Genomic DNA, 13,504 nt, shown 5'->3' with positions numbered 1-13,504 from the left:
TTGTATGCTTTCTATAGAGATGAAGGGGTTACATATAGTACATGTCAGGAACAATACAAGGCTTTAACTAGTTTTAAAGCACTATATTTATACTACAGCATTATCTGCCATAGAGTGAATTGGGTTTTTGTTGATTTTAGAAGCTTGGGTTAGTTTAACGTGCGAATTGAACAGAAAAACTGCACCTCTTGAAACAAGATAAAACTATTAGATTTAGTACATACATACATTAAATACATGACATAGAGCTCTTTTAAGCAAATGTTATTGTAAGGAAAATAATTAAACCATTATGGTAAACAGAGGTAAAATGATCTTTTTAAATAAAAACTTAAAGGTTTTATTGAGATGGATTGTTGGTGAGACCCCGGATTAATAAAGGGACTATGCCGAAAAGAAAATGAATAAATGGATTGTTGCTGACTGTTTGTATGTGTGTTGGCCAGATTGGGTAGCAATACAAAAGAAACAAAGGAAAATTAAGACCTGTTTAAAAAATGATTTAAGACCAACAACACAATATTTTCAAGTTTTCAAGGTCCAAAATTTTGATTTTGAGATTTAAGACTTTTTAAGGCCCCGCGGACACCCTGTTAACCCTTAAAAAAAAAAAAAAAAAAAAAAAAAAAAAAAAAAAAAATATATATATATATATATATATATATATATATATATATATATATATATATATATATATATATATATATATACATACATATATATATATATATATATATATATATATATATATATATATATATATATATATATATATATATATATATATATATATATATATATATATATATATATATATATATATATATATATATTTATTTTTTATTTTTTTTAATTATTTATTTTTCTTTTTTTAAGAATTTTACAATAATCCAAAACAAGATAAATTCTCATAATTATTTTAAAGATCATTACTGAAAATGTAGCCACTTTATGTACAGTATATAATTGATAGAAATTATCTTTACATTTCAATAGTCATGATTAAAGTAAATAATCTAAATGTGTTTATATGTATTTGTATAATCTGGGTAAGACATAAAAAAAAAAATGTTCAATTAAAAATTGTTGGGCCGATAATTCCCATGATTCTGATAAGTAGCACAAATTGTCTGTCAACAAATGTAGATTTGTACAACTGGGCACCACTATTCACGCAGATCCGCGATTTCGCATGCAGGTGGGCTGTGGTCAAGTGGACACGAGAGAAATCTTGAATCAATATTGGAGTTACTTTTGCATGCTGGAGAAAGGATGAGGTAATGTTATGTTTCACGTTAGGTTTCATAAACTACTGAGAGAAGCACGTAATATGATTGAGCACGACTGGATTCTCATCCAAAATCAGTAATAACGCAATCAGATTGATCCGAGCTTACAATAAGTAGACAGATTTTACCCTACTGCCTTATCATCGTTTTGGAAGAATCCCCCCTCCACCCCATCTCCCCCTTTTCCTCCATTTTTCAAGGGGAGCTCTCCAGACCTACCTGATCTCGGACCCCCTTTATATGGGAGGGAGGGTCTGGGCACTGTGCCTTGGGCTCAGTTATGTCTGAGCTCAGAGTTTTCTCCCAGGACAGCATGCCAAACCTGCTATTAATGCCAAGGATATCTAAGTGTAAACTCTCGAAAACTATTTTAGTCACGCAAAGCTTATGAAGATTTAGTTGTTTAACAAATGGGTTATATACACAGAAGTGTTGTTCAGCCACTGAAATCTTCTGGTGAAAGATCGATGTGACTATTATCAGTTTCAAAAGGAACCTTTTACAGCATTGATAATGTAAATTTTCATTTACTTTAAGAATAAAACAAAAGTAGATAGCGCTGTACCATCTACCCTGCTTTACTGAGGTGAAGTTGGTTTCATATTCATATTGGTTCATTTTTGATCAGTGACATCCGGTGACGTGCTCCCTATATTGTTTACAGTGCTCCCCTCAATATTTGATCTGAAATAGTATGTAAGTACGTCTTAGTAATAAGTTTAATTCCTGCACACCACCAGCTAACTACTAAGCATGCAGTAGTCGCTTTAGGATAAAGTGCATGAGAGAGTGAGTCCAGCGATCCTTGCATGCATGAAATATTGCACATTATGACAAGTTTTGCTTGCTACACAATTGAAAACTTGCTAGATATAATACAGTTTTTCGTTGGGAATTGTAGTATTATAAAGTACCATAAAGTTTTCTAACTGGCGAAAGGCATGATCTAGAGGGTCTTTGCCATCTTTAATGTGCGCGTTTGTGTGATTTCAGAAGGCATGGCTTTAGACGGCAGCAAAGGATTGTGTTTCAAACATATTATGCTAACCGGTTTGCATTTAGGCAGATCACCTACTGCACCTTTAATATCTGTCAGTTGATTCTAGTAAAATGTTGCTCAAATTAAGATAAAACTAATTTAGCAAGACCAATCTTCTCAAATTAATGTTTGTTATTATTATAAAAAAAAAAAAAAATAGAATAGATTTTTTAAAAATCCCCCTTAGATTTCAGTTTTTAGTGTGTGAGTACTCATTGTGCCTTTTAAAACATGCACACTTTACTTTCACGTTTTGAGTTTTCTTAAAAAAGGGTAAAGTCTTTGTAAATCAGTTTGAAGTCTTACTTTATGTAGTATTTCACTCCATCTGAAGTATATGCCTCATCCCAGCCAAAAGGTAAACCTGAGAAAGAATACAAATGACAGAAGATCAGATATGTACAGCTATATGAGAGCAGCAAACAAGAGACTGGAAATCAAAATAAAAAAAATAGCATTTGTTGCAACATTTTCCACTGATCCTCCCCAGCGACTGTGAGATTTTGCTGGCAACTGCATGAAATTGGGTTAAATATGAATATGCAAAATGTCCCAGCATATCTGCATAATATGAAAAGGTATTACATAAGAAAATAGGGAATGCATGCGGTGAAAGTGTGACAAGCATCAAACAGATCTGTCTCCATGGATTTGGATTTTTGTTTTAAAATACATTTTCCCAAATTCTCTTTTCAGGCAAAACACGGCAGGTGAAATAGGGCAAATAAATAACTAATAGTTATAAACATACTTCCCCAGCTTAAAGTAAAAAAAAGGCTTATTTTACTTCGTTTAAAAATTATCAAATGTTTACATATGCAAATAAGGCACTGCATCATTAAATATGTGCTAATTTGCATAAATACCTAGCACATAAATCTGCATTGGAGGAAGTCAGGTTTAAAAGTTTTCTTTTTTTTCCCCTAAGATAATGAAGTGAAAGTTTAGAATTAATTTTTAAGAATTATTTTGGCTTATTGTATTGCTCCTTAATTTAAAAAATACTGCAAACAGACAGAAAAATCACAGTTATTAGTAAAATAAAATAAACGGTTGTATATAAACAAACACATTATGCATGAACACATCCATCTGTTAAAATCTTCACAAAATTACTAGAATTAGTATATTTTCAAAAAATAAAATTACTTACTACTACTATAAAATGAAAAAAACTACACTACCTGACAAAAGTCTTGTTGCCTATCCAAGTTCTAGGAAAAACAAATAACTACTTAACTTCCAGGTGATCATTTGTTATGAGAAGTGGTTTATATGAAAGGCAAAGGCCTCTAGATTATGCTTATTTTACCGAAATAAAATATGATCATGCCTTGATTTTTAATGACCTAATTAGATCAGTAAGGTCTGATGTTGCTTAGACAAAAGTCTTGTCACTTAACACAAATAATGTAGAGTATAGAATATAAAGTCATGCTGCAGTGGAAAAAAAAATTAATGTTGTGTATGAATCCCATGAGCTTGCATGACTGCATCCAAACATCTCTGCATGACTCGAATAACTGATTAATAAAGTCATCTGGAATGGCAAAGAAGCTTTCTTGCAGGGTTCCCAGAGTTCATCAAGATTCCTTGGACTCATCTACAACGCCTCCTGCATCTTACCCAAGACTCACTCAGTAATGTTCATGTGTGGTAACTTGGCTGGCCAATCCTGGATCAACTTGACTTTTGCTTTCAGGAACTTTGATGTGAGGGCTGAAGAATGAGAAGGAGCGCTATCCTTCTGAAGAATTTGCCCTCTCCTGTGGTTTGTAATGTGATGCGCAGCACAAATGTGTTGATACCTCCGACTGTTGATGTTGCCATCCACTCCGCAGATCTCTTGCACGCCCCATACTGAATGTAACCCAAACCATGACTTTTTTTTTTTTCACCAAACTTGACTAATTTCTATGAGAATTTTGGGTCCATGTGGGTTCCAATAGGTCTTCTGCAGTATTTGTGATGATTGGGAAGAAGTTTAATAGAGGATTCATCTAAAAAATCAACCTTCTGCCATTTTTCCAATGAATCAACTAGAAGTAGTCAAGTTATTATTTTTTGCTCTTACAACTGGGAGTCACGACAAGACTTTCGTCGGGTAGTACAGGTATATAGAATTTACTTCAAAAATGTGCTCAAGAAGAATTTTGCTGCTTGTTCAAACTACTTATGTAGAATGAGCTGAATCAACACACTACTTAAGTTTTTGTAGAAAATTGTTTTATGTTTAATCTACATTAATTTGTAGAAAAAAATAAGTTAACTTAATAGATTTGTGTTGGGACAGCATGAAGAAGTTTTGTAAAACCCAGCATTTTTTTTTTACAGTGCATGCAATGTAATTGAAACCTACACACACATTGATAAAGTGTAACTCTATGTTTTCTTTACATCAGACTGAAAAAAACACTTTGAAGCCAAAATTTCAAACTTGACAGGTGCATAAATGTATTTATTTTTTGTCTGTAGAGTCTCACTTTTATGCACAGCTTTAGAAATTCCTGGACTTAAAAAATGTAAGCAGACACTATTGATGGCAGAATATGAGAGCAGTCTCATTAATACCTGCCTCCATACTGGGTAACAAATCCCTGACTGAATTTGATCTGGACACTCCCTCAGTATACAGTATACATGCAGGAATAACTATTCACAGTAAGTCTGCTGGCAAACACACTGTCCTGACGTGACTTCAAAAGCAGCTTCTCATAAGAAACATGATCTTATTATTAAAGGAAACGAATACGCATATTATCCTGTCGTCTAGATTTCATGCAAAAGCAAAGTTTTTGACAGAAAAGGCCAAAGATTAAGTGATTCAGTCTCTGTTTTCTACAAACAAATCTCTCTGGCTAGATACACTACAGTGCGTTGCAATTGGGTGATTTAATGATTACATTTGTTAAAGGATTAAAATGAATTTAAGAGAATAAATACCTAAACTCAAATATTATCTATTAATAAGCAGCAAATTAGTAGTTTAGTGTGCTAAAAGTATTTTTTAATGGTTTATTAATAGCAAAACATGTGCCTTAAAATAAAAAAATTATGTGTTTTTATTGCCATTGATGCGTTTGTTAAGAACTTTGGTCACACTTACATTGAATGTACAATTATTGCTATTAATGGAACATGAACAAACCATTAACCAAGGGTTTTAGCTAAATAAACTAATAATTAGCTGCTTATTAATAGTTAATAGGATGGTGGTAATAGGGTGATTCATATTTCAGCTACTACGCCCCCACTGCTGGAATCAGCTCTCAGAAATGATCAGACGTTTTATTATTATATTCAACAAAATCTTCAGTCTTTTGTGAAACAATTCACCACAACAAACATATCAAGGACATTGTTATCAATACATTTGCATGGATGCATACCATAGAGCAGTCTGCATCCACAGAAATGGAAATAATCAGGTTATCATAATAAAATGCATTTAAAAATTGGTTTATCATACCTAAATATTGGCTGTCAGCAGCCTTGAGAAAACTAAGAGGAGATTTCAAAGCTTATTTCATAATAGTTTCCCAGAATATAAAAATAACAATGTTTTCTTAAGATTGCAAGGTTATCTCTAATTAAAAATGACCACCGATTCAATTGAGTGTAGAAATTCTGCAGCTTATGATTTCTGTGTGTGCGTTGAGATTTGTGACGTGTCTGAAGTGATCTCAGACCATTACTGCCTAGGCCCTGGGACTAAGTAACAGAGTAGAGCTCATCACATGCTTCTTTAATTCAATCAAGCCTTTGTTTTCCGAAACAACAAGAGTGAATGATTTTTCTAGATCAGTACTATGATACTGAAGAGACAATTTAAGCTGCCTCAAATTACACCTTGTTAAATCAGATATAATTGAGATGAACTATACACTACCTGACAAAAGTCTTGTCGCCTATCCATGAACAACAAATAATAACTTGACTTTAGTTGGTCCTTGCTTTCCCCCATTTGCCCTCTCCTGTGGTTTGTAATGTAACAGGCAGCACAAATGTCTTGATACCTCAGGCTGTTGATGTTGTCATCCACTCTGTGGATCTCTTGCATGTCCACATACTGAATGTATCCCCAAACCAGGATTTTTCTGCCACCAAACTTGACAGAATTTCATGAAAATTTTGGTTCCGATAGGTCTTTTGCAATATTTGTGATGATCTGTTGCAGTTCAAAAGATGATTCATCAGAAAAATCCACCTTCTGCCAATTTTCCAAATAATCAACTAGAAGTCAAATTTGTTGCTCTTAAAACTGGGATCAACGCCAAGACTTTTGTCAGGTAGGGTAGAGAAAACCCTCCAGAAACTGATTTGCTGCCCATCTCTCTTGAAAGCACAATATAAAAGATTTGTCAACTACTCTGTCAAGTTCTTCCAAAGATCACCCACTCAGTAAAATCTCCAACATTACCAAATGCCTTATGTTCTGCAAAGAAAATGTAGTATATACGGGTTTGGAACAACAATTGGGTGAATAAAAAATTCCCACCAAGAACAATAAATACACTATCACTATCAAAATTATCATCCACACCAATACATACGCTTTGTTGTGTGCAGTACGTACAGTTTTGTCATCTGTCAATTTAAATGCCAGAGTTCAGGAAAGCAGGATGGATACTGATAGGCTGTCAATGTTTTCATTGTTCATCCTCTAAAATAAAAAAATGGACATCATAGCTTTGGTATGTACTCCGCTATTCTTTTTTGTTAAACTTTTTTTTTTTTTTTTTATGCACTTTTTACGTAATTGTGACAGTACATTTTTTGAGCCAAGCTATAAATGTCACTTTTTGGACAGAAACAAAACACTTCTTACATTTGTCACTTTAAATGCAAATGAGCTACTTTACATAAGGGTGAGGGGTGGGGCCTAATGGTAACGTGTGTCTCTAATACACTTGCAACTTCAAACAAAAAAACTGCACGTGCTATAAAGTCTGATCAGTTTAAACTCCTAATGAACTTGTGTGTGTGTGTGTGTGTGTGTGTGTGTGTGTGTGTGTGTGTGTGTGTTTGTTGTTGTTGTTGTTAAAATGCATAATGTTAGTCATGTCAGTGGAAGAAAAAGCATGTTTTGCAGTATATAATGAAACTTGAACATAATGACAAACTACTATCGCAACTCAACTAGGCCTCATACCCTTGAGCAAGAGTTAATTAAATTTGGGTTATTATGACATGTATGTTCCCAGAAGAAAACTTGGGACTACAAATGAGGTGTTTGAGGAGTTCAGAAACAGTCCATACAGACAGAAAATAAATGCATAATTACAGTGGTATGGATGTAAAGTTTGCAATAACATCTCAAAACACAAATTCACATAGATATTTTATGTTAGAATTATACTGAAACTTTGTGATATTTTCCAAAACAACTAACCACAGTTATGGGATCAGAAAAATATCAGTCAATGAGAAAATAAACAAATGTTGGATGTGAGCAAAAAAGTTGGAGTTCAGTGTATACAACATAATTTGTAGACATTCTGTGACCCAAAATATACAATGCTAATCAAAAAGATAAGAGTTGCTTCTATATAGAATAAAAGTGATTGATTCTATTTTATATCACATTTTTGGATTCATGAGGAAAAATATTCATTATGGATGTAAAACCTTTGTTATGGATGTGACAGGTGTGAAACTGCTATTCTGTGACTTTGGTAAATCAAATATAATTGCTTGAAAACACTGACAGCACTACACACACACACACACACACACACACACACACACACACACACACACACACACACACACACACACACACACACATACGCGCACTCACACACACACACACACACACACACACACACAAACACAAACACACACACACACACACACACACACACACAAAAACTTAGAAAGGGTTTCGCTATTGACATTTGCATTGCTCAAATGCTATTACAGCTGAATTTGTATATTTGCGGATATTTTCCATATATTTCACGCACTAAAGGAAGTGTGCAAACAGAATTCTGTTAAATGGCAATACATGCAAAATACATATGAATTTAAAATTGGATTTCACATATACTGTATAACTGTATCAATATATCATGTTAATATTTAAGTATAGCAAAAATGACAGTTTCGTGGCACATAAGTGTTCATATTTGGCCATATACACTCACCGGCCACTTTATTAGGTACACCGGTCCAACTGCTTGTTAACGCAAATTTCTAATCAGCCAATCACATGGCAGTAACTCAATGCATTTAGGTATGTAGACATGGTCAAGACGATCTGCTGAAGTTCAAACTGAGCATCAGAAGGGGGAAGAAAGGTGATTTAAGTGACGTTGAGCGTGGCATGGTTGTTGTTAGACGGGCTGATCTAGTTTTCAGAAACTGTTGATCTACTGGGATTTTCATGCTCAACCATCTCTAGGGTTTACAGAGAATGGTTTGAAAATGAAAATATCCAGTGAGCTGCAGTTCTGTGGGTGCAAATGTCTTGTTGATGCCAGAAGTCAGAGGAGAATGGCCAGACTGGTTCCTGGCCAGCTGATAAAAAGGCAACAGTAACTCAAATAAACACTCGCTACAACTGAGGTATGCAGAAGAGCATCACTGAACGCACAACATGTCCAGCCTTGTGACGGATGGGCTACAGCAGCAGACGACCACACAGGGTACCACTCTTGTCACCTACACAGTCACTGGCTACACAGTCCAAAGACATGCTATACAGGTGAATTTTGTAGGCTAAATTGTCTGTAATGTATGATTGTGTATGGTTGTTTCCCAGTGATGGGTTGCAGCTGGAAGGGCATATGCTGGGTAAAAACATATGCTGGGTAAGTTGGTGGATCATTCTGCTGTGGTGACCCCAGATTAATAAAGGGACTGAGCCAAAAAGAAAGTGAATGATAATTATATATTTACAATTCCAATGGTTGAAAAAATATATATGCAAGGGGCCATTTTTGCAACATTTTGAAATATATGTTGCATATATGACATATATTTTATTTATTTAAAATCCGAATGTACCCTGCATATACTTCCATATATCAGACTTATGTACGGAAATCATAACAGGACTTCAGTTAATGACAGAATTTTCAGTTGGGGCGAACTGTCCCTTGAAATGATGAAATACGTCATGCACTTTGGCCAGTTTTTATAAATCACGTGTGCTTATTCCAAAGCATGTCTCAATCTTAGTCTTCATTGATGAGACACAGAGCGGTGCACATGGCTGAAAGCACATCAATCACGTGGAAAGCACCGGCTGTCTGTCTGTGAGAAGGGCTGAGGGTTCAATCAGCGAGATGAGGGTGGCCCTCCATGTGCAACTCAAAGCATTCAGACAAAACGTGAGTATCGCTGAGAGCTCACATGCTGTCAGGTGTGTGGGACACGTTTCCCTCTTCCTTAAGCTATCAATTTGTCTCTTTCTTCCCTCCCTCAGCTTCACTGATCCATCGACCCTAAGAGTCTTCTGTCTTCATCTAATCCATCCCTTCTGTCCAGCTCTTAACTTTTAATTAAAAAAGTCTTTATCTTTAATTTAATTTTAGTTTCTTTAATAGTTCTTAAATCGTTCGTTTAGCATACAACTTATGGCTAAACAATAAAGCAATAGTTCACCCAAAAAGAATATTTAGCTTAATGCCGTTATAAACATGTAAGACGTGTGAAACACTGTAAAAAAAATTGCTGCCTTCCATTATTTTGTTGAATCTAATTAACTTGTCCAGTCATCTCAACTTACATCAGTCAAACTGACTAAAAATATGAAGGTAAACTTTGTATAATTTAAAACATTTAGTTGAAACCTGATTAACTTATTAAAATAAGTTAAAGCAACATTAATTTATAACACAAATATTTGTTGTCTTTACTTTTGCCATACATTTTTTAGTGTAATTTGTCAATAGCTCAATCACTTTGTTTGCATTGACAGATTTTTGTATGTGTACTTGGGTTATGACATAAAAAAAACTGCTGTATGAATATGCCAAGATTTGAAAAGTGCTTAAAGAGTACCTATTATGGGTTTTTGAAAATGACCTTTCATGCAGTGTGTAACACAGAACTAAGTGAATGGAAACATCCAGCTGAGGTTTAAATCTGAAAGTGCACCATGTTTAAAACGATTGAATATTTAACGAAAATGTCAACTCAAAGTCGAATAAATGAATCGAGCTGGGTTCGGATTTTCTGCTTGAACGCATTGATGTCGAAATGGTACATCCCCAAATATGTAGTTCCAGATCGAGTAAAATGTGAGTGCGCTTTTCTGTCATACACTAGTGGAGCACGGGGGATCACCATACTGATCATGACGCGAATAGATGACGATCACTAACAGATGGAGATTTGGCTGTGAGGAAAAAAAGGGTTAAATTAATTCTCACAACAATACCACAGTATAGCCGACTTAGTGCTGTGTTTGTTCCTGTCATTTTTCTGATTTTTAATACAATAACCTACACTGCAATGCGGGATTCGCCAGCTACTGTATGTGCAATTAAAGGAAGGAGAAGTAGAGATTATTATGTATGGGACTTTGTCAGTAACTGTTGCACTTCATATGGACCAGTTTCTTCTTCCTCCCGATCATAACATGTAAGTGTCATTAAAATTGTTGCCTCGTTTTGTGTAGTTTGCAAAATGTGTTTAATTTTGTGTTGTAACTTGTAATGGCCCTGTGATCCTTTGCTGTTTTTTGCTATGGCCCCCATTAGCTGTTCCTCACATGCAGAGCACTTCATTTTCAAAATGTTTCAACTTTGACCACTGTGTGGATTAATACTGAATGTGTGTTGTTGTTGTTACTTGGAGTTAGTGTAAGGTTTAGAGTAATATGCGGGTGTTTAACTGCAATGCTTTATTGCATTTCTGCATTGTGCTCTCACATACTCTCTGGCTGCTACTTCATAGCCGTGGGGGGCATTTCTCTTTGTCTCACGCTGAATCCAGTCAACCAGTTACAACAGACTGGGTCATCGGCCCAATCACCGCAGACTAGCTTAGCTCTAAGGAGGGGTTTGTAAACTAATGAATTGCTAAAAGAAATATATGAAAGTTGCTGGTATTATTAGGTAAAAATATATTATAAGAATATGAGTGTGTTTTTTGACCTAGGATGCATATCAGTCTATTGTTGGAAAGCCCCAAAACCAAGTTCTAACCTTTCATAGTGCAAAATAGAGGCTCTTTAAATAAAAGCTCAATTTAGATGGATACATTTGTATTTGATAAAAAAGACAAATAAACAGCATATTTATTGAATAAATTGCTTGATATATTTTGTATAGCTAACCAAATTTATGGAATCGACTAGTATTACATATTAGCACATTAAAAGTACAAAAGTTTTCCTCTTTAGGTTTTTAGGTACTAATATACACATTTGAGGTTCTAATGTGTACCCTTTAAGAACAAACATGTACCTTCTTAAAATGTACCACCCAGTAACAGCTCACGTACCTTTATTTCTGAGAGTTTATGTGTTGAATTTAAACAAACAAATACAATTTTAGTAATGTTTAACCTAATCTGTTTGTTTAAATTCAGCCCAAATAAATTGTTTACAACCACCTAAACTTTTTTTTTTTTAATTTAAGGAATCATCTTTGAATATATATTTTTTAGTGTATGATTCAGGACACTGTTCATATTTTTAACTTTAATTTTAAATAACATGCAAATGTGCACATCCAGTCTGTGTTACTTTCAACTTTTATATGCGTAGTGCATCTCCTGTGCGACCCCCTTAAGGACGAGTCTGCTTGTGGATCAGTGATTGCAAAAAAAAAGAACAATGTGCTGGATGCAAGCATTATCCGCACAAAAGCTAAAAAGCTTTATGAACCTTTTGCTGACAACGATGAATGTTTGCGCCTGACAACAGGTTTTGATCTTTGATTTCATACTATAATACTGGACTTATTTTTCTATAAAGGTTTGAACTTTCAGAGTGTTTAGACGAGAAAGAAAAGTGTGAAAATGTTAATGCCTGTCTGAGAAAAGTGTATAAAGTGTGTAGTGAGGGGTTTACAGCCTTAAAGCATCTATAAAAATTGTTAAAAAAATAATAAAGTGGACTACTTAGGCATTTCCCCTATTGCTAGTTATTTTTAGAATGTAAATCAAATAATCAGGGACCCCTGTATTAGTCATTTTACGAGATAGAAACTGTGCCTTTTCACAAATTATTCATGCAATTTTAAATTTTTCATTTTATACAAGAACATGCCGTATGGCAACACATTTAAAAACAAAAATGTCCAAAGTTAGATTGGACCCACAGACTTTTAAAGTATTGGAGAAAAAGAAAAAAAAAGGCAATTTCCAAAATCCTATTAATACCTAAATGATTATAGAATCTTCATTTTTCATGACCTCTTTAAAGAGGACACATTCTGAACTAAAATTCAGATTGATGCTTTACTAATTATAATGTGATTTTTATTGGGTTATACATTTGGAGGTCTCAATTCTCAAAATGTAGTCTGAAGTATTCTCCGGTATATTATGCCATTCACTATTCCAATATTCACTGCACATAATATTCATTCAAAAACCCATGATGACCCATTGAAAACCCATTGAAAAACAACTCCAGAATTGATTAACCTCAGTGTTTAGGCTAAGACCATGTATTGAGAGCAGAAGAGGAGGCCAGAGATGCTCTTTTGTCTGAGCCTCGCCGTGTCCCTGAACTGTCTCTTTCCTTTAACACACAAAGAAAAATCTGAAAGCAGAAATACAACCAACGAGCTTTCTTCTGATACAAAAGAATGGAGTAATTCATTACTGACTATATTTATTAATAACTCCAGTCTTTTAAGGAGAAACTCTAAAGACTAAAACACTTTTTTCCCACATTTATCTCTCTGATTTTTTAGATTTTTGGTTTTTGGCTTTTAAGGGTGCTTTCATACTAGCACTTTTGGTCTACACCCGGGTTTGTTTGACGTCAGAGTAGCTGGTGTGAACGTGTCTTCTGAACTCGGCTGAACTGTGCCGAGTCCAGAGGTGGTCTGGGGTACGGTTCACACGAATTCTGGTCCGGTTCACTTCTGGTATGAATGGAATCGTACCAAATAACGGAAGTATTCCGCCAACAGCACAACAAACTATCATTTTCATAATATTCATTTGTATGTGTGTGTGTGTGTCTGTGTATCACGTAATGTACTTTAGTGAC

At 34.6% G+C, this 13,504-nt stretch overlaps 1 protein-coding gene across 2 annotated transcripts in view; it reads right to left on the bottom strand.

The window, feature by feature from the left end:
- stxbp4 (syntaxin binding protein 4) overlaps nt 1–13,504 on the bottom strand; it is an 80,866-nt gene that overhangs the window by 5,828 nt on the left and 61,534 nt on the right. For both annotated transcript variants that reach the window (XM_087276573.1, XM_087276574.1), the window contains exon 23: nt 2,635–2,692. In XM_087276573.1, the coding sequence (XP_087132699.1) occupies nt 2,635–2,692 (58 nt within the window). The remainder of the gene's footprint in view (nt 1–2,634; nt 2,693–13,504) is intronic.

This window comes from Danio rerio, chromosome 12 (assembly GCF_052040795.2).
Source record: "Danio rerio strain M-AB ecotype USA chromosome 12, GRCz13ab, whole genome shotgun sequence".
Classification (NCBI taxonomy): Eukaryota; Metazoa; Chordata; class Actinopteri; order Cypriniformes; family Danionidae; genus Danio; species Danio rerio.
The sequence above is the reverse complement of the archived record's forward strand: the minus strand, read 5'-3'. Positions and strand labels throughout refer to the sequence as shown.